Source organism: Neomonachus schauinslandi, chromosome 3 (assembly GCF_002201575.2).
Source record: "Neomonachus schauinslandi chromosome 3, ASM220157v2, whole genome shotgun sequence".
NCBI classification, from domain to species: domain Eukaryota; kingdom Metazoa; phylum Chordata; class Mammalia; order Carnivora; family Phocidae; genus Neomonachus; species Neomonachus schauinslandi.
The window spans coordinates 13490282-13512741 of NC_058405.1; the positions used below are offsets into that span (position 1 = coordinate 13490282).

The window sequence follows — 22460 nt, forward strand, 5'->3', positions numbered from 1 at the left end:
CAAGACCTTCACCTCTCCTCTCCTGGATCTCACATACACCACAGACAGAGCCAGGGAACTTATGTTATGAGCTTATGTTAAAAAAAAAAAAAAAAAAAGCAACTCTTAAGCACCCCTTTCCAAGGCAAAGAAATATAATGGGGTTTTCTTTTCATTCTTGACATACTCCTTAGATTTCCCTTTTTTAACTTCTTATTTCAAGGCCATCCTTCATGTTGCAGGGGTCAGAGAAGAGCAAAGAAAAGGTGAACAGTAGGAATCGAGTCAAGTAATTCCTCTTCTCCCGAATTCTCATAACTAAAGTGGTTCTCTGGCCTCTTCAAATAATTTTGGTGTAACAATGACAAATATTGAAAGAATGACTGGTGGAAGAACTACGAAATTATTACTGGAAAAAATATTTGGAGAAAAAGAAGGAATCAAGTTGTTAACAACCCTGGCTATCTTTTTGGTTCCTCAAAAACCTTTCTAAATTCTATGGCGGAAGCAAAGCTATTGATCATTCAAAAACAAATGTGTAGTTAACATACTCTTGTTGCACTGCGGTTTGACAGAGGACTAAGTGTGATGTTAGGACACGAGTTTCTAACCCTTAAATAACCCTGAGCGAGTCACTTAACCATTCTAGGTCCTTCTTACTGTGCAATGGAAGGTTAGGAGCTTGGGGATGTTCTGACTGTGGTTCTGCCACTGGATTGAAGATCTTCGACAAGCTTCTCGCCTTCTCGAAACTGCAATTTCCTCATCTGCATATTGGGGATAAGAACAGTCCCTTCCAGGGCCATTTTGGGTTTTAATAACTCCTGTGAAAGGCTTATTAGCACCATGTCTGGCTCTTGGAAAGTGCTCTATAAAGGAGAGCTGGTGAGTTGTCTGGGTGTTGTCTATGGGCTCTCTACTTTGTGGCCCCTTGGATGACAATTTAAAACATGTTCTCAGGAAGGCAGTGTGGTGAAAGAAAAAGCAGTACTCTAGGAAGGACACAGATAATTGGGTTCTAGTCCTGCTGTCTTAATATTTGTGTGACTTGGATAAGTGGCCCTGCTGACCTGGGCCCTTCTTCCACTATGTAACTTGCATCACAGTTTCCTTTTGTATATTGCTGTGGAGGTGTGGCAGGACTGTAGTAAATTTGCTCCTACAACTTACTGCCTTTCAGGACTAGGATGAGTCAATGGCGGTCTTGGGTCAGACCTGCCATGCCTAATGTAGCCATGACTCTGGGAAAATGGGTGACATTTACAATGGCCAACTTACTGATGCTGCTCCCAGAAGGGCATTGTGGGGAATAGTGAAGAGTATCTGTATTTGATTACGGGAAGCTCATTGACATAAGCTCTGAGGATCTCGGAAAACTCCTGAGTGAAGGGCATGATGATAAGAATAATACAATTAGGTCACTGAAGGTAAAACAGACCAAAAGCGCCAGCATATCATACCTGATGCTGAGGCATGCCAGATTCTAAATGCTAGAACAGCTATAGTTTTTCCAATGTCAGAAAACACCAGTGAACAAACTGGTCCTTCGTAGTACAAATAAAAGGGAAGATGTGTCAACAAGAACCCTTCTATGTCAGTCATTGGAGAGAGGTCTTGTAGAAGGCTGGTGTGGCAGGGACAAGGAAGTTGGTAAAGGTATTACAGAAGCTGGAGGACACCCTTAGAGAGCCCTGAATTTCCCTGATTCTTAATTATCTAACCCTACTCATATTTTCTGTTTTCTCTCTATCCCAATGTCATCTCTTCGGCGATGAAGTAGCTTCCTCCCCCGTGAACCTGACCTTGGCCTGTCTCAGCGAGTTTCTACCTGCTCACTTGCCATAGATCAATGTTTCCAAGTCTCTCATTTAACACGTCACTGTCTAGCTCTCATCCTGCCCTCCCAGGCCCTCGGCAACTAATCCCTCCTCGCCTGCACAACTGAGTTTTCCAGTCCTGCCCAAATGCACCCTCCCCTCACTCCCACTCGCCACAGCATGGCCTACAGCTGGTCGTTTGCCCCCCTGAGCTAGTGTCCACCCCCCTCCTATAGATCTGACAGAATCATAGCTGTTCTCTCTGCCTCTGCTGCGGGATAAAGTCCAGGACTGGTTCTGAAACGCCCGTCAGAACCACACAGGCTATTGGGGAAGAGGCGGGGGTCAGGGGCAGGCATAGACTTCAGGGTCAGCTAGACTTGAGGTCAAATGCAGCACTAGTACTGATCAGAGCCTAAGCCTTGATTCTGTCACATGTAAAAGGGGGAGAACAGGACGCACCCGACAAAGTTAAATATGAGAACGCACGTAAAGCAGGATGGTGGTACACTCAGGCCTATGGCTTCCATTTTCCCCTGACCCCACGCCCATCTCCAGCCCTTATATTTCACACTGGTTCTTCTCTGTCGAATTCCCATGCCTCCCTCAAGACCTACTCCTTAGCCCCTTTAGGGATAAGGCCCTGCCATGGAGGGCCTTACCCTCCCACGTAGTCCTTGACCATTTCGCTTTGTGACATTCCCTGACTGCGCCATGTTTCTCTGACTAGGCGGTAAACTCCAGGAAGCTACCAGCACCTCTCCACACTGGCGGCCTCCAGAATGATCAGCAGGCTCAGCCAGGTCTAGCCTTGGAGCCATGGCCTCAAGCAATGTGGCCCAGAGAGAATGCTAGCAGAGGCTGAGAGCCCAGACTTAATGCCAACTGTCTGTGACACATACTGGTGTCATCTCCAGTCAGTGAAGGAACAGTCAGGGTAGCTGGCTATCCCTCCTCCTCCTCAGGAAGCCGTGAGGATCTCTCCTCTCCATCTGCCCTCACAGAAAGCCTGGCAAGTCCCCAAACACGCAGGGAGCCGCGCGCGAGGGAGGGCAGTGGTGGCAGAACTTGGGGAGATAAATGCCTATGAATCAGAACTGTACTCTGTTCCTAACAATTTTTATTAAGATTGAGACCCCCCGGGGCTCACCTGGGTGGCTCAGATGGTTAAGCGTCTGCCTTCGGCTCAGGTCACGATCCCAGGTCCTGGGATCGAGCCCCATGTCTGGCTCCCAGCTCAGTGGGGCAGGGGGTCTGCTTCTCCCTCTCCCTCTGCCTCTCCCCCTGCTTGTGCTCTCTCTCTCTCTCTGTCTCTCAAATGAATAAATAAAATCTTAAAAAAAAAATTTAAAAAGACTGAGACCCCATTCATCTTTCAACCCTTGAAAATGGATCTGAATTCCTGCCTTGTAGCTCAGCTCTCTTTCCTTACAGATCTAGAGCTGAAATAAACACACATACAGGATGAACTGTACATTCATTCTGCTCAAAAGAGAAAAACCCCAAATTAGGAAAGTTGGGCATGATTTTGTTACCATCCACAAAAGCCCAAATACTCCTGGGACTAGAACTTCTCCATCTAAAAAGATTGCCCCCCAAATTCCATCAAAATGCAAAAGAGGGTAAGATTTGAGGTATAATAAGTAGGACAATCCACAAGGCAGTCAAGTTCCACATAAGGACCCTTGACATTTTCTCTTCAGCTGCACAAAATCGGAGCTGATATTATGTCTTTAGGTGCTATCTACAAAAGAATTCTACCCAAGTTTCTCACCATGAGGTATAAATTATTCATGAACAATGAAAATGTGCTAGACGACAACACTTAGGTAACTTAGCCTTTCCTCAGAGAATCTGCAGATACATTTATTAATTAAACCTCATGGTAGTTAGTCCTGCAAAGCAGCTGCTTCTGAAGCAGAAAACTAAAAGGTCTACTGTCTTCTTTTCTGATTTCTTCAAGAGAAAACATAATCTGCCTCTATGGCTCTCTGATCCAAGACCCACCTCTCCTCTAAAAATGTTTTGACCACACTTGATGCTAAGTCTGGTTCCTGATGACCTAGCCACATTGCGCATAGCACTTACACTCAAATTGCCAAGTAGCTGTAACCAACAGCGTTAACTGAATGCAAATACCCCAATTTCAAAAAATCTGTGGGTTTTTTTTTTTTTTACTTGAAGAGATATGGCAAGCTCCCATCTCCACCCTCCCTACACACACACACACACACACACACACACACACACACACACCACTCTTACTGCTGCCATTCTCCACAAAATATTTGATGTGACAATTCTGTCTCATTTGAAGCAACCTGATCCATCACTGAAATGGAACCTCCTTCTATAGTTAGAACATCAGCAAAAAGTTTAAGGTGCTTAAGCTGCTTCCACGGTCTGAAGTCTAATGCTGAAATAGATGTCTCCACCCGAGGACTAGTCACCAGGGCTGGATTTTGACATTTGCTGTCTGGGCCTTTCTGGAGTGCAGTATAGCTGGGCCCCAGCTGCTTTCCATAATCTGTTCCCCGGGAACCAGCAAACTGGGAGGAGGAGGAGTCTGAGCATCTGTACGTGGAGGCCAGTTACTACCCTATGTTCAGCAGAGGACTCTCACAGAAGCCTCCTCCCCGCTGCACCAAGGCTTTGCAGAACCAAGATTTTTCTTATGAAAAAAAACAGGCTCCCAATGGGTCAGGTGGTGAATAGTGGGGAATGTTTAATGCCTCCTACATTTATCTGAATATAGTCCTGACAGATGGCTTTGCATAACAGATGTTTCATAAAACTCTCTGAGATGAGAGTTTAAGTAAAACATGACCTTACCTTTCTAGATTTCTCGCTTAGTACAGGCTAACTTACATTATCTGAAAATCTTTATACAAATAGTTTTGAAGTTGTGTTCACATTTATTTGTGAGAAGGAAGTAAAATCTGATGCTTTTAAGCTTTTTTCTTCCCTCTCAAGTAATCTGTAGCAGGTCAGATAAAGCGTAATGTTGTGAACCTGGTTGCATGTAATTATTTTATTTTTTTGATCTGACATTGCTGCTGTTGATTATCATATGCAATAAATTTATACCGGGCAGGTATGGAAAATGAGATTTTCTGACTTATCAAATATTCTAATAAATAGAAGGTCATGTGTGTATATTATTAACTAATTTTCAAAAACTCTTCCTCAGTTCAACTTTCTGTTGAATGGATTTAATCTTTGGGGGACTGTTCAGAAGATATAAGACCTAGAGGTCAGAATTTTAAACCTGAATCATCATTTTTTGCAGATGTGATTTTTTTTTTAACATCTTGCCAGAAATAGAATTTGTTTTCACCAGCTTTAAAGGTACTGGTGGGGTGGGTGCTCCATAAAAAGTTTCCTAATATCCAAGGATAAGAATTTTTCTTCCTGGGGCACCTGGGTGGCTCAGTCGTTAAGCGTCTGCCTTCGGCTCAGGTCATGATCCCAGGGTCCTGGGATCGAGCCCCGCATTGGGCTCCCTGCTCCGTGGGGAACCTGCTTCTCCCTCTCCCACTCCCCCCTACTTGTGTTCCCTCTCTTCACTCTCTCTCTCTCTTTCTGTCAAATAAATAAATAAAATCTTTTAATAAAAAAAAAAGAATTTTTCTTCCATGCTTAGCACAGGCTCACTTCCCAGAATGAATTAGATGGATAATTGCCCTCACTGCTCCCACAGCCCTCACTGTAGAAACACGGGCAATGTGCATTCACTCCACACCTAGAGGGACTCTTTCTTTTGAGCAAAGGTTTGGGAGGTCTTTGAGCTTTCGTGGCTCTGAAATCTCATTTAGGTAGGAAGTGGGAAGCCACACATTAGGGGTAAGCACGCTGGACACATGTGACCAATGAGTGCATTCAACTGCTGTCCTTGACGGGACTGAGTTCTGGTTCTTCAGGGACGACTTCCTGTGGCTAACCCTTCATGTCAGCCCAAATTTCTCTTTCTGCCATGGGACATTTATTAGGATGGGTTTTGCCATAGTATGAAATAGTTTTTATGTTTCTGTTGGGTTAAAAGTAACTCTCCCCGTGTAAGGGGCAAAGGCAAGGCAAAGGAGGTCATCGCTAGGGGCCACCGCCTCAGTTCGGGCTCTTGTTAAAACCCCTCACTGCTCTCCACAGACTCCTGCCTCAGATCCGTCGCTCATTCTCCCCAGAGTTCTGTTCTATCACAATCCTTCCTGAAGAACTTCACTGGCCCAATCAGGCAAAACCCTCCGCCTTGGCATTGAAGAATCAGACCTGGGTGCAGTCACCCCTGCACACTGAGGCTCTGACCAGTCAGACTGTTGGCTCTCCACCTCGACTGTACACTTCCCTGCCTGCCCGTGCGCGTGAGCTTGCCCTTCTGTCTCGCGGGCGAAGATGCTCGAAAGAGCACACAGGTGGAGTCCTTGTAGGACTCAGGGGCCAGAGAAAGCACGTCTAGCTACAGGGGTGCAGGGAAAGACTCGCCACATAGACTGGGCCTTCAAGGATGTTACTAGGTAAACTGAAGAAACTGTATATAAATGAAGAAGCAAAAACTTAAAATGTATTTCCTGGGGGATTATTTTCTCCCCTCTTGAAACAGATGCAGTTTTGAAATAAAAAATAATAAAGCAATGACCGGACACACTAGTATAATAATTCAAGTTACAGGAATTTCAACCTGTACGCTTGTTAAATAAAATGTCTTACAATATGAAGAACCTAGGTAATCCAGTATACTGAGCTGGGTACCTGCACGTTTTTTAATGTATCCTCTGAGACGAAATGGGTCCCACTGTAGGCGTCTATAGACTTACACATTCTGACTCTCTGTGAGGCTGAAACTGACTGATTTATATGGTATTCTCATTTTCATTTCCGATTTTCCTTGTGACCAAGCCATTTGTTGGCTGGTGGACAGAACTAAGACAGAGAGTCACACAGAACAAGCCCATGAGCCTGCTTCACTAGGACCAACGACGAATTCTTTTTTTACTTCTCTACTTCTTCCTTCTCATCTGACTTGTATAGATACTGCTCATAATTTTCAGCCTCCTCACCGGTTATGATATTACACAGACTATTCACATATGGTTATATTTTATAATTAATATATATCCGCTAGATGGTTCTAGATGTGAGCCGGTTATTACATCTCTGGCTTGAAGCCAGGCTCCAATTCAGTTCATCTCCCCGGCTTAGGAGTGACCTTGGTTTCAGCTGAGACTCCTTCACAGTGTGTTGCTATTGGGTCTCACGTGCAAGATAGTTGCAACTGGGGAAAGAAGAGACTTTCCTGTATTTATAGTAATGAGAAAGGTGGTATAGCATGGTGGTTAAGAATAAGGCTCCTGGAACCAAACTGCCTGGGATTCGGTTCCAGCAAAACCACTTATTGGCTGTTTAACTTTGGCCAAGGTAGTTAACCTCTGTTTCAGTTTTACCACCCGTAAGATAGAGATGACCAAAGTTGTCCTCATAAGACTGTGGTAAGGATTAAGTGAGTCTATCTATACATAAGTACCCTCTCTCATATAATATAAAACGTATGGTATGATATATAATGTAATATGTAGTACATTACATGAAAGAGAAACCATTTAGAATAGTATCTTGTACATAACAAGTCGTTTATAAATAATATTAGGTAATAGTAAAATTATTAAATATAATTGTATATTAAGGTCTAAAGGCCTTAGTTCAAACAGGAAGTCATTGCGAGTAATACTAGTGTGTTTATTTATTGTATTTTTGTTTCTGTATCTATGCCCAGAGCCGAACAACTAGAAAAAGTTGTTTTATATTTCCCCAAAGTATTTGGATTTTGTCTTCACTGAATTTCAAGCTACAAGTCTAAGTTCAGTTGAGACTTTCATTGCCGGCACCTCGATGAAGCCCTGAGGATAGAATTTACAGATTTGTGGCTTGTTCATCTTGGCTCACCATGGACCAACATGTAAAGGAAACTGGACCAGAGGATCTGTCATGGGATGTTCTGGTCTATCTTCTGTCTTCTATGAATGACTTGGATCTAATTACAAATACCTATGAGGTTTGAACTATTTGAACTGACCGTCTAAATTGATCCAGTGAACTGAAAGACTGTCAAAACTCCAGCATGTTTTGTGTTAAAGACAGATCACTCCACGAAGGAAAAAGGAGGCAGGATGCTTAGCACGCCCTGAGCTCTGAAATCCCTAGCTCTACTTGACAAGTCTGCCGGTGTCTAGCTTTCTATCATCCCAGATTCTGGGTCCAGCAGAGCAGCTGAGGGACCATAGGTCTGCTGGATCTTGGGGCTGGAAGGGACTTTGGAGGTGATCTAATGCTAGGCTTCCTTTCACAGAGAAGGAAACTGAGACCTACTACGTTTAAATGACACCTCGTTCACGTGGATATGATTCCACCTGAGTTTAAAGGGTGAAATTAATAACAGGATAATTTGTCATGCCACAGCCATCAGCAATCTCTGACTTCGGGGGCACTGGAAAGATTTCTAAGTTCTTTTGTAGCTGCTTTGCTCTTCGAAACTTGTTGAAAATACGTAAAAAATATCATGCCTGAATAATTTATATTTATGATTATTTCTTTTTCTGTGGTTTCCACCAAGAGCTGCTAAAGGATTTCTCCTCTTCATCACTGAAGTGCAATCCAGCAACTGTTATATCCGATAAACTGTACAACGCAGGGTCTAGGATTCTCGAAGCTACTGTCAGATAGTTCTTTAATAATATTTCTTTAAATGTAATTGAAGTTAAACCTCTTGGTTCCTTTACCAATTGCAGTCTGCTGTAAAATGATATATTTTAGTCTCTGCATATCTCATGCTTTCTACCCCTGCCTCCCTACACACAAACCTGCGCATATATATGCATGCAATCTCTCAAAGTTTTTGGGAGCCCAAAGGGAGCCCAAAAAATCACTAGGCTGGAAAAAATATTTATGATACGTGATTAAGTATTTATTATAATAATGGAATTTATCCTCAAACTCCAAAGTATTTCTTTATCTTGACTTCCTTTCCATTCTTAGGAAAGATCTCTCAGTATGAGAAGTGCTTAACTTGCTGGGCGGCTGGGTGGCGAAGTCGGTCGAGCGTCTGACTCTTGGTTTCACCTCAGGTCCTGATCTCAGAATCCTGAGATCGAGCCCCATGCCGGGCTCTGCGCTCAGCACGGAGTCTGCTGAAGTTTCTCTCTCCCTCTCCCTCTGCCCCTCCCTGCTTTGCGCTTGCTCCTGCATGCGATAGCTCTCTCTCTTCCTCTCTAAAATAAATAAATAAAAAAAGAAGTGCTTAACTTGCCATAATGAATACTACTATACTATACTTGTCTTCTTACGAAAGGACTTTGTCACAAAAATTCTGTCAAAAATCACAAAAACGTGGTTCAAGAAGGCAGGACTTAGACATACATATCCAGGTATCTAGCTTCCTCATAACAAAACGAGCAAAAGAGGTGCTTTGAACCTAGTAATGGAAGGATGCAAACTTTCTCTCCCTCTTTCATTCCATCATTTCTTTTTCTTTTTTTTAAAGATTTTATTTATTTATTTGACAGAGAGAGACACAGTGAGAGAGGGAACACAAGCAGGGGGAGTGGGAGAGGAAGAAGCAGGCTTCCCGCGGAGCAGGGAGCCCGATGCAGGGCTCGATCCCACGACCCTGGGATCATGACCTGAGCCGAAGGCAGACGCTTAACGACAGCCACCCAGGCGCCCCCCATCATTTCTTTTGAGTCTTCCCAGCTAAGAAACTGATTTGCTATTCTTTGTTATATCTGTTTGGAGGCTGAGTTGGCTTTCCTTAGAGGTAAGCTGGCTTCTTTGAGGTGGTAAATGAAGAGCTAAAGAATTAGCAACAGTTTATATCTGCCTCTGAGAGCACATGTGGGCTCGCCTTCCCCCCTCTGCCTTCTTTCCTCCTTCGTCACAATTCAGAGGACGCAGCCAGAACTATCAGGGGACTTCACTTGTATTCCTTCATTCAAGTGCACTCACACTTGTCTTTTCAGTGATGAAACCTATGGCCCTGGAATCACTTATTCACTTGGATGTAGAAAGTGTGAATCAGCCCTTCCCACCTGCAGAATGCAGTCTGGAATCCGCCATTGACGCCCTGACATGATTTCTCCCAATTTCTTCCATTAGCTCCAACCTTCCCTCCAGCTCACTCCTATGTCTCTTTTTATCTTTTATCAGTAAAGCTGATTAAAAAAATTAAGCTAAAAACAAAGCCCAAACCACTGCTCTTGTATGAAGGGAGGGCGTGCACAGTAACGTGTTTCTCTAGGCGAGGTTGAGGGCTGATGCTCACCCATCCTCATGCGCATCTCCTGTGCCAGGAGCACAAGTCTGCGAGCCCGCTGGCTGGGGTTAGGGGTACAGTCAGCCCGTGATTAACTGGTTCTCACTGAGAATAGAACATCCATGGTCTTACTGGCACATGCATTAAACCAACAGAGTTAAACATCCCTACTTGGTTATATCCAGCCTTTGTGAACTCAGTGCCCAGCATTCTTCTTCCAGTACACCCTGGCTCTTAGGCCAGTATCTAGACAAACTGTGAAGTGGGGACCAGTGACTTTGGGAGCACAGGCGACCAAGGCGAGATGTTGACAAGCATCATTCAGACCTCAAATTTGACACGAAGGCAAAAGGGGGAGACTTTTCTAAGAGGAGAATTTTTTTTTTCCCTCCCCAACAGAGGTGATAGGGTCTGAATGAACTGAATCGAAATAGAGCCAGTTTTCAAGCACCCACGGGCGAGCTTTTACGATTTTTCTGCGGCAATTCACAAACCACTGGATACGTAACGCTGTACTAAAAGGAATTGAAGCCTGTCAGGTTAATTACACAATATTAGGTACGAAAACAAACAGTGCAACACAAAACATAGCTACATCATTATTTGCAGTAAATGTTAACTCTAAATAAGTGCAACCTGTCCATAAGTGCTTGCTATAAACTAATTAAAAAAATAAAATTTGATGGATAAACATGAAAAAAAAATTCTCACCGAGAATTTTTTTTTTAAATATCAGCACTCATTTAGAGTTTGGGATTTGTGAAAGAAAGCTTTAAAAGGAGCAAACCTGATTGGCTGCGGCTGTTGCTGCGAAGGGGACACTTGTTGCAGGAGTTGTTGCTGCAGAGACAGTGGCTGACGTAGCGCTGTGCATCATGGGTACTTTCAGGAGGGGAACCATGGGAGCAATGAACAGGAGGGTGTAGCATTATGGTAATAGAAGTGGTATTTTGGCATGGTGAATATCAGAGCAGCAAGCCATCATGGGTTAAACCAGCAGATGGCATGCAATCACAATGCAAAGCAAGGAAGCATGGGAGAGAAATAAAAAAGGGAAAATAGCTTATTACAAGTACAATTAAAGGAAGTTTTAAAACATAATCAGTGATTCCCAGAAAGGCCAAAGCAGATTACTTTGGTTGATGTATTTATCAACATTTTTACTTCTGGCAATTTATCATTCCCAATGGGGAGCCTATGGCTGTAGGTACGGTTAGGTTTCCTCCAAAAACGCGAAATGGAACGTCCAATGAAGTAAGAAGATCTGATACTCGTTTTTGTCATTCTAGAACATCCAAGGCTCGACATGTCGGCCTAATTTGGGGTAGGATATTCTTTGGTTGGAATTAATTATGGTTAAATTGAACATTTCTGTCAATCTGGAGCTGCTTTTTTTGGGGCAGAAATTGTTGGAGGTTGGGGTTTATTCTGGGTTCATAAATGGCAGAGCAAAAATCATGGCCTTGATGTAAATTCCAACGTAGTTACTGCGAAGTAGCAGGCAAATTTGGCCAATGTTTACTTCTCTTTATTCTAAATGGAACTCCTCCATACGTCCTAAAGACAGACTTTGTACCAAGGCACTGGATGTGTAGAGATAACGACAGAGTATTAAAATTTAACATCTAAGGGAGTGCTAAGGTCCAAATAATCACCCCAAAGAAATTGACACTTAAAATTAAAAAGGATACTAAAGCAAGGCAGTTCAGACATTTGTTTTCAAAATACATCCATTTACGGTTTTTAAAAATAAATACTTCTGGGAAACTCTGATAACTCTAACACACAGCAAAAAGGAGATAAAGGCACACCACTATGAAACTTTAAAACATTGATGAAATTAGCCTGCCTTTCTGATAAAGTCAGCTTTTTTTTTTCTCTTATGCTAAACCATATAAACTATAAAGAGAAACAAAATACAGATCATTAAAAAGCAGTACTTGTGGTTTTATGTCTTGCAGTGGTTGTTCTAGCACAGTGGTTATTCTGGTCACATTAAAACGATCATTTTCTTAAATAATACAAGTACATCTTAAAAAACCTATCCATTAACTCTAAAGCCAAATAAAGCCTTCAGATCTACCATCTCCTAAAGCATTTCTACCATCTCTGAAATAAATTTCAAGCAAGTGAAGGTACTGTACATAATAGAAAAAGACAAATAAAAAAAGGTTGAAACCTACCAATACTGGTAGCGGGAGTCATGCACAAAACTGACCCTGCATGTCATGCAATGGCAGGTGGAAGAAGTGAATAAAGGGAAAGAAACAGGTTAGCGGTTTAGAGTTAACATTCAAAGTGAGATTGAAGCACAACCAGAAATCAGTAGGGTTAGTTAACACAGTCTTTTAGAGTTATTTACGTTTTTTAGGACTGACACAAATATCTCTGACTTGTTGGAAGCCAATATTACTCAAAGCTCACTCCTTCAATGCTTTTCACACTTTTTACTCGGCTCCATCGACATGATTCTTCTAAAGAATGACATGTGACAATGTCGAGAGTGTCCTTCCTCTAAGACCTTTACAGACATCATCGAGGTTAATCCTCCAAGGTAGGAAGTGGGTATTTTACAGATGAAAAATCTGAGGCATAGTAACTACTCCAAGGTCATGCGTAGTGGGGATCGAGGGTAAGGCTAGAAATAGAATCTACTCCTAAATCCAGGTCAGGGCTTGTATTCGCTGGATTACACTGACCTTATTGCATTAAACGTCTGTTTGCTTGTTTGCTTGTTTCATGTCAAAAACAATGTGAAAATCAAAACAGTAACTAAGATTCCGTATCCTCCAAATCAAAGGCTCACAGGTCAGGTGAATTTTAGATGATTGCCTAGAAGCCCTACAGCATAGGAAGACTGAAGTTCTTGTGACAGAATGACCTGGATGTGTACGTGACCTGTTTTCTGCTATGAGATTCATCATGATAAAGGAGCGGTGCCTAGCAATAAAGCCTAAAGAGCGTAGAGGCGAAACAGTGCCAAACTGGGGCTGACTTAGGACCAGGCCTAGCGACTGTGTCATGGCTGCTATTAGGTGATCCCTGAGGGAGATCTTTGGCAAAACTCCTAGGATATCTCAGGTTGGTGTCCAAGTTGAAGGATGGGGGAGAGGGAGGAAAGGGAGGGAAGATTTCAATCCCTCCAGGGGAATAGCTACCTTCCCTGCGGGGGGCCGTATTAATATGCTTGAATCCGAAAACTCTGACCCTGAAGAGAAATGTATGTGGTAGAGTACTGAAAAAATGAATTATCTACTTCTGGTTCAGTTCCTTAGACTAAAAATCAAGGTAATATAAGGATTATATACCTGAAGATGGTGTGTCATGGAGGTGACAGAGCATGCATTTTTAATGAATGAATGAAACATCTCTTTAACAAATGGGTGTACCTGCTTAGGGTTTTAGAACTGTGTTCTGAGATACCAGGTGAAGAATCTGAGATGCGTAGACCTTTGTTCTCTCTCTACTGAACTGTCCACACCTGAGGGATACTTTCTGCCTGATCTACATTTTGGTCAGGCTAACGTTAACCAGTCAGGAACAGAGGTTATTTAAACTGGATTATTACTGGATTCTTCAGCAAACGCATGTTAATGAATCTGACTTCACACACACACACACACACACACACACACACACACCCCTCAAAACCCTTCTCTTTCTCTGGCCCTATCTTTCTAATCTTCATAAACAAACTTCTGGACAGTTGCCTGCTCATAAATTTTCACTTCCTTTACCCCACTTGCTCTTCGATCCTCTCCAAGTTGACTTCCATATTCAGGTCTCTACTCCAACTGCTAATGTCCTCAAGAACTTCCTATTTCTGCAGTCATTAGGAACTCTTCCATCTTCATCTAATGTGAGTCTTGGTAACATTTAACACTTGGCCACTCCCTCCATAATAAACCATTCTTTTCCCTTGGATTTTCTAATACCCCCTGTCCCTCCCCCCCCCTACACGCACAGACACACACATACTTTATAGCTTATATGCTGGAGTTTTTCAGGACTCAGTTCTGGTTCCTTTTCATCTACTCTGTACTTTTTCTGGGCATATCATTCAATCCAGGATTTAAATACTATCTATAAGCTCAAGGCTTCCAAATTTATGCATCTACCTTCCCTCTTGAAATGCCCTGCTCCAACTCACCAATAAGCCAAAGCAATTCTGTTTCTAAAATGCATCTTATATTGGTCTGTCTGTACATCTCTACTGCCACTCCTCCAGTCCTGATCGCCATTATCTCTAGGCTGGGCCATGTCATGACGTCCTATCTTGTCATCCTGTTTGCCTTCCTGTCCCCTGCCTAATCCGCTCCACTCTTCACCTTTCTAAATACAGGTCTGTTCGCTTCTCTGCTGGAATGATTCACTGCCTTTTCATTGCTTTTAGGATAAAGGCCTCCTATGGTCCACTCTCTGACTCTTTTCCCAGCTCCATTCCATACCCTTCTCCGGGGGCGGGCACCGTGACCTAGGCAGATTAGCCTTTCATTTCTTTGAGCTGAACACATCACACTTTTGTCCTACTTTTGGGCTTCCCACAAGCCCTCCCCTCTGCCTGGAATAATCTTCGCCCCACTCTTTTCATCTTCCCGGTCTCAAGGTATGTGTCACTTCTTTAGAAAACTGTTCAATTGTTCTTTGACCTATCTCCATCTGCCATTTAAATCAGTTTATTATTTTTAAGCTTACTGAACTCTACTTTTTCATTCATCGGCCTTATAAAGCATTTAAGTTACATATTTATATGGGCATGTATTGAATATCCATCTCTCCTCCTCTCCTGTCAACTCTGGGAGGATTCATGTCTGTCTAGGTCTCTGGGGCACATAGTAGGTGGTCGATCGGTTGAATGAGGGTTTTCAGTCATTAGTGAGTGTACTGGGAGCAGCTGGTTCCTAAAATTTATTAAAGTACCCATTTTGTCAATGACTTTATTTTAAAGCGAACCGTGCCCGGATTCAAAGTTATCCCTATACAAATTCTGCTATTCTCTTGCATTCCAGTGCGTGGGGGGGGGGGGGGGGGGGGGGGGGAGTGTTTCTTTCCTGTGTCGTGGCCGCGGGAATGTCCCTGGGCTGCAAACCACCACCGCCACCGCCACCTCCTGCAGCCACACTGAGCTGGGACTAAACATGTCACTTTAGCTCAGTTCAGGATGTGGCTGAAATGCTCGACCAAATTCATCTGATGAACTTCTCTCGCTCTCTTTGTGGTCTAAAAGTGATATGAATATTGGAAACGCATAGCTTTGGCTGTGCGTGGCCGTCTGACTCAGTGCCAGATTCCGCTCCTCGTCTTTTCTGCCTCGGTACCCTCTGCCTACCCCTTCAGTATTTGACATTGCAGCTAAAATGAACAACTTGCAATCCCTAACTATGCTCTCCCCAACCCCTGCTCTCCCTAACTGTGCTCTCCCCAACCCCTGCTCTCCCTAACTGTGCTCTCCCCAACCCCTGCTCTCCCTGACTATGCTCTCCCCAACCCCTGCTCTCCCTAACTATGCTCTCCCCAACCCCTGCTCTCCCTAACTATGCTCTCCCCAACTACGTCCCCCCCTGCCTGGGATGCTCTTCTGCCACTGGTAAAATCTTCCTTTCAAAGTCCTAAGCAAATTTCTTCTCCTTCGGACAGTCACTTCTTTCTCAGTTTCCTTTGCCCCCACCCCCCCCAGCACATGCTGACAGCCCCAACACACTAGTGCTTTCTGCACTCTCAGAGCTTTGCTCGTGCCCCGACGGGCCCTTAGCACCCGTCACTGTATTGGCTTTTCCCTCGTTCCGAACTCCTTCGTAGTCTCATTACTGGATCTGGAACCTAGAACTTACTCTGCGTTCAAGAATTGTTTGCCGAATTAAGGGGGGCACATACATTTGGCTGTGGCTGCCACAGGTCGTTTCAACTAAACGCTGACGAATCTTTCACCAAGGTGTGTGATAGATAACCTTATGTAACCTTACGGTTTGGGATCAATAGGCAATATTTACACTAGTGCTTTTCCTTGTTCTACTTATTCTGTACATCCAATACAATGAGATAAATCAAAGAGGGACTCGGTGGGTCGTTTTGTTCTGACCGGCTGAAGCATTCCACTAAGAAACTAATTCTTTCAACAGAGACTTCTCAACTGTTCTCTGCTGCGTTTGCACAAATATTTCAACGCTAGAATCTGTGAGTCAGGATTCTCTGGGTAATTCCACGAATTATATATTCCACTCTGCAGCACAGACACACAGCTTCAGTTTTCCCATCTGCAAAATGCAAATAATCATGCCGGCCACTGGCAGAACTCTCTCGAAGACTAATGAGACAATGCCTGTAAGAACACTTATAGTAACACAATAAACCTGTCAGAGAAATGCCGAGAATTATGACCCTGCTGTTTTTGAGACTGTGTGTGGTTTCTGCCACTGGCCTAACATAGCGAAGAACAAGTATGGACTCCTAGATTAAAATAATCCCTGTCAAAAATGGAGAAAAGGAAAAGTCTCACCCACTACAAACGTGCTAGGGCATCAGCCAAGGTGATATTTCTATGAGCACGGTTTGGGAGAAGAATCCCATATTTTGCACAATGTTTTATACTCCTATCTCCACACCCTGGAGGCAGAATTCCTAAAATCCAAATTCGCGTGGTGTCAATGGGGCAGTTTTCGTAAGATATCAAAAACTTCACTGTGGAGAACAGATGGCAAGTGGATTGATTATAATGCTCATGTCACAGTGTCTGCTAATATTGACCCGTTATGTCATACGCCTACAACTAATACAATGTGATATGCCAATTATACCTCAGTGAAAAAACAAGAAAGGAAATTAGGGATCTTAAAAAAAACAACCCCCAGAATTTCACTAGGAATGGCCTTTCTGTAAAGGGTAACCTCCAGGAGCACATGAGATGCTCTGTGTTTCATATATACAATCATTGTTGATAGAAAGTACTTACAGAAAAATCAAAATCTGTCAGTTTAAAAATCAGGGACCCATCATCTACCAAGTTACAAAAATGATTTTTGAACATCGTCATTTAATTTGCAGAGATTTAAGACAAGGGTGATTGACCGTGAATGATTATCATCATTACTGTTTTAAAATTGAGTTGAAAATGTGGTTTATGAGAAAGAAAGCCTGAAATAAAAACTAGAGCCAAAACAAACAGTGAGATTTCTGTTAGGGATTTAAGTGGGGGAACGATTATGCTAACTTGCTTTTGATTAAATTATTTTCTCTTTCATCATTTAAGAAAAACATGTGAAAACTTCCTCGAAGCTGAAATACCATTTCAGAGCATGAGAGCCACATAGCTGTTCACTGTGATATTGATATCATGTTACAGATGGAAACATTTGTAATTCACAGAATGAAATGGGCTAGGACCCACTTTTGGGCTCCCAAAGTCTCACAACTGCCAGTTGCCGGACACACTGGGACAGTGTTTAAAGAATCCAGCAGGGGGCGGAAGTGCACAACCACGGCAGCCCGTACAGCCTCTCGGTCCTCCATACAGTCATTTCATCAACTGGATCGGGTCATTGCATAAGGGATGTTATCCATTCTTGCTTTGGAAGTCTTTAAATGGTTTCCAGGTGAAATACTTTAAAATAAGGATTCTTGCAGTGATTTAACAGAGCTGTCATGATTGGACTGAAGTGTTAAATACGAGTTAGAGGCCTTCAGACTTTCACACGACTTAGGTCCAAGGTTTCAAAGGCATTGCCAGGAAATGGTAGTGAAATTGTTACCCAGTCTCCAGAAACAGACTTGTCCTTTTATGTTCTACCCCTCGGTACATTCCTCCCTAATTTTTTCTCCTAAGGTATCTAGTGACGAGGTCTGTAAGACGCTTAAGGAAGTCATTTAAGACCTCGAGGTAAGTTTACCTACTAGAAATTATTTTATAAACATGTTATATCCAGTGGATTACAAGTACAAGTCCTGCTATGCTAGATGCCTGCCCTGAAATGTCACTGGCTGAGGTTGTACTAGAACAGGAGGGAAACCCCCAGTAAGTACTGACGTAGAGACTCACTCTACAGGTCTGTAAGTCTCCTTAAGAGAAGAGCAGAAGTGAAATATGAAAACTAAACACTAAGAACCATTTTGCTGATATAATTTATATGTTTACTATAATAAGTATCATTAACAAGTTGATCATTGTTTTTAAAGTGAAGCTTTTATACAAAGAATACCACAGACATACTTCTACTCCCTCCCACGTTAATTCCTGATAGGCTACAGGATTTAAAGAGATGGATAACAGACCCGAAAAGTCCAACCACGTGGATTAGGACCAACAAGCTCTTTGTGATAAAACTGTTGTTCACCTGTATTTACCTTCGAGTCACTCTCATGGGATGAAAACTTGGACTTCAAAACTAAGAACTGAATGGACAGTCTCCTCACAGAAGCCTAAGTCACCCTCTGGTTCTTTTTTTTTTTTTGAATACTAGGAAATTTTATTTATTTTGAGGCTATCATCCCTGCTTCTAATGCAGACCAAGGAAGTCAAAACCATGATCCACTTAAGGTGACTCTGTGTGCGTACATGGTGTACATAGGTCTGTGGTCAGGGAAGTGGGTAAAAAATGGGGGAGGGTTGCCATGCACTACGCTTTTGTTTCTTCACTTCTATCTGATGTTTTATGTCTGCCAAGCTCTACGGGAGAACTCTGTGACTCCACATGTGGAAGCTGGGTGGTGTCATGTCATGGGACTTTGGATTGGTCACAGGGACACTAGGGGCTGGCTCTTTGTGCCACCTTGGGAAGTCACCTCCCATTTAGGGGGCCTCAGTTTTGTCATCTGTAAAACAATCGCCTGTATGAGGAGATCACGAAGAATCCTCTAAGCTTCAGGATTCTGTGATTAACAGAATTCATCTCCTAGTGGAATGGTACAGTTAATGGACCTTCGCAGCTACTATTATCAGGCATTGGCTTAGAAACCGAGGATAAGAGCTCTATTTGTGCACTTGGTGAAGTTGAGAAGGATGGCGAAAGAGAAGAGGATGAATGTAAAATATGAGTAGAGGGTTGCTTTAATTTGAATAGCCTTGTTTTTTTTTTTGTTTTTGTTTTGTTTTTTTTAGTGCTCTGAATAGGAATAGGAAAAAAAAAGGTTAGTACTTACTGGAATTGCTATTTTTAGGTCATTCAGGGTTAAAGACAAATTTCAACTGTCACACATAAAAGGTCTCGTTGACATGAACAATTTTACACAGCGTGTGTAAACACAAGAAACCGAAAGGCCTCACTGCTTTCTGCTTCTCACGGGTTCAGCCTGTGCCTCGACTCTACAGAATATTTGGCTTTAGAATCCTAGCAGCCTCTAGCTATCATTCCAGCCAAAGGAAATACCGCTCGATAGCTGGGACAAGGATGAGTCTCAGGCTACACTGACTATACCTTTACAAGCAAACTAGATGCCACCAAACAGCTTAGAGGAAATGCGAAGAAAGCACATGACCGAAGGGCACGCGGACAAAGGACTCGGAACCGCCAGGGCACGCACCTGTTGGGATAAAGGCCGCATGCTGCTGCAGCTGCGCACTGGTGAGAGCCTGCTGGTAGTGCAAGACGCTGGGACTGAAGACCGTGTTGGCACCATTGCTTTTTTCAAGGGCTTGTCTCTTTGGTAAAGGATGAAGAGCACCAGGAGGAAAGGCCTGTAAGTAAAGAATTGGATAGGACGTGTATAACTCAAAGTCACCACACCGCCAGGGTCCACAGAGATCATCAACTACAACATTCTTTTTCAAAATGACAGCTAAGGAGATGCCTCTGCCATGCACCTTAATTTAAACAGCGGCAATGTCGAATGAGTGAGAATTTGTTACTGAGAGCGAAAGCATGATTTCTGTAACCCAAAACGGTAGCATCTCAACTAAGGAAAAGAAAAACTATCAAGCAACACCAAAAAAAAAAAAAAAAAAAAAAAAAAGGAAAGAAAAAAATGGCTTCAGCTTTTAAAATGAGTTAAACTATTCTAAGGGGGGAAAGAAGCATGTGTGTTATTATTAATACCTATTCTCTTCATTAACTAAACGGCAATTGCTTGGATTTTAAAGGTTAATAAGAATTATAAGGAACATTTTCCGAGGCAAGTAATTTAAATTTGCTTCACTCTTTTGGAAAAGGTATTAAAATTTGTTAGGATTAATTTATTTCACATATTACGTATGACAATGAGATGGCTAAACACCTTATTGAATTTTCTCCATTAATTAATAATAATGATTGTTTGCAACCGATTTTACAAGTAATACAAATCTCAGATGGTTCTCTGAAAAGCTACATGCAAAGCGAAAGGTGAAAGGTCAAAGTACCAGGTCTACAGATGCTTCGAGAGGTCGCTTCATTGCTTTGGCAGTCGACTGAGTCTTTTAATAACAGGCAGCGAGCACATGATGGCAGTGGGCCAATGGGATTCAAGCGAATTAACATACAGGTAAACAGCAAGCAGAGGTGCATCATGGGAACGGCATTGCATTGTGGATAGGTGAGAAGGAAAAAAATATTCTGAATGCAATATACAACGTACAAAACACTAGGCATGCACAACAACAAAAATGTTCTCTAAAGAAATGAATATTACACCTTAAATTAGTATCGAAGCAAAAATGCATCTACTATACCTTAGTTAAAAGCATATAAGAGAGTAAAATATAGATGTTTGAAATTCAGGAAAGTTAATTAAAACAGCAGCTTGCATACACACCATAAGCATTTTTTATATTGCTTCAGAAAAAAATGCAAAATTTTCAAGGGCCATAGGACTGAAGAACTTCTGATAAGTTAGTTTTCAAATGTAAAATAACAAATGTGCTAAGTATAAGATCCGAGTCAAAAAAAAAAAAAGATATTCTCTTCAACTTTTGTAAAAGTCATTTTTAATGAAGATCTAGCCTAACAAAATGAAGTGGCAAACTGAGACAAGAAATTCAGGCAAAAAAATATTCAAACACAAGATCATTGAGGCAAAACTGTTTGGGTTTGGATCTTAATTTTTTTGTCTGAATCATGTGGATAATTGTCTCAATTCTTCTCTTCAGTCTGTTAGCGTGAATCTGGCAATGCGGGAGCAGGTTCCAGACTTAACAAGTTTTGAATATGAATAGTAAGTTTCTCAAATTTCCCACTCTCAATCCATTGTACTGCTTCTACCGACTAACTTATCATCCATTCTGTTTTCCACTACATTTGAAATTATAATCCAATTTATCTCAATCAACTTACCGGATTACGCTAAGAAAATACCCTTGGAAAACAGGTATTTCGTGTTCTCAGCTATCAGAATCATTTATACTTAATAATTCTGTGTGTACTTTTAGTTATAATCAGTGACCAACCCAATTAATGAGAAGTGGAACTCTCAGAACAACAGCTAAAAATAGCAAACAGCTAAAAAAAAAATAGCAAAGGACTGCTTGAAATAGTAGACGTAAAATAATATTTTTAACTTATAACCATACTTTGGGGCAGATAGTCTCATTTAAACAGCTGAAATAATAACAAAGATTGATTGAATCTTCACCACAATGAAAAAATTTTCCTATTCCTTGATAATTGCTGTAAAAGATGGGAAAATTCTATGATGGAATTCTGTGAAAAAAAAAATCAAAGGAATAGCTCCAATGCAAATAAAAAATGAAATACCCCCTTTCTATGTGTAGCACAATAGGTAAATCCCTAAGGTTTGCGCAATCAATACAAAACGTGGTATTCTGAAGTTCTGAGTTGGAACTATGGCATTTGAGATAAGATGGGACAGTACTAAGCTCTCAAAATGAGGAACAATTAATGACATTTTCCTTCGCAAATCAAGGGCTTTTCGTCATCATCTGATGATTCAGGATCAAAAGTATAGAGATGACAGGAGGTAAAGGTAAAGAAGGGGGGGACAGAAATAAAGAGGGAAAAAGATTGAAGGCAGAGAAGAGATTTAGAACAGCCAACAGAGAAATGTTTTGTAAGGCAGTCTTGAGAGAGGCCATCAAATAATATGAAATCAATGTCCTGAAAGTAGGATTGCAACATTTTTAAAACCCAGAGAGCCCCACAATAAGAAAGCTTCTTTGTACTGGATAGTCTTTCTGCGGATGTAAGTTCCCCATTATGTAACTCCCATGACTCCACGTTCATTTAAAACCTTTGGTTGCTGTACAGTTTCTAGATTGTTAAATAATGCATTTCTTTAAGCTTAAATTAATCTGTGCTAACTACATAAGGCTGTGTAGCCTGTTCTCCCAGAGTGCACCAGCCCGGAATCATTTGGCCTCAATCTTCTGGAACTCCGTTCTCTCCACTTTTCCAGTCCTCGGGAGTTCCAGAGCAAATCTACTGTTGGGTTGATTTTGTCTGCTG

General features: G+C 42.1%; 1 protein-coding gene across 5 annotated transcripts in view; it reads right to left on the reverse strand.

Moving 5' to 3' along the window:
- Positions 1 to 22460, reverse strand: part of MBNL2 (muscleblind like splicing regulator 2) — a 156901-nt gene that overhangs the window by 14879 nt on the left and 119562 nt on the right. For 2 of the 5 annotated variants that reach the window (XM_021696030.2, XM_021696028.2), the window contains 3 exons: positions 20423 to 20476; positions 19609 to 19762; positions 10883 to 10977 (listed from right to left, as the gene is read on the reverse strand). In XM_021696030.2, coding sequence (XP_021551705.1) covers positions 10883 to 10977; positions 19609 to 19762; positions 20423 to 20476 — 303 coding nt within the window. Of the gene's footprint in view, positions 1 to 10882; positions 10978 to 12278; positions 12315 to 19608; positions 19763 to 20422; positions 20477 to 22460 lie in introns of all 5 variants that reach the window. The other 3 variants (XM_044913532.1, XM_044913531.1, XM_021696029.2) reach the window with 3 other exon arrangements.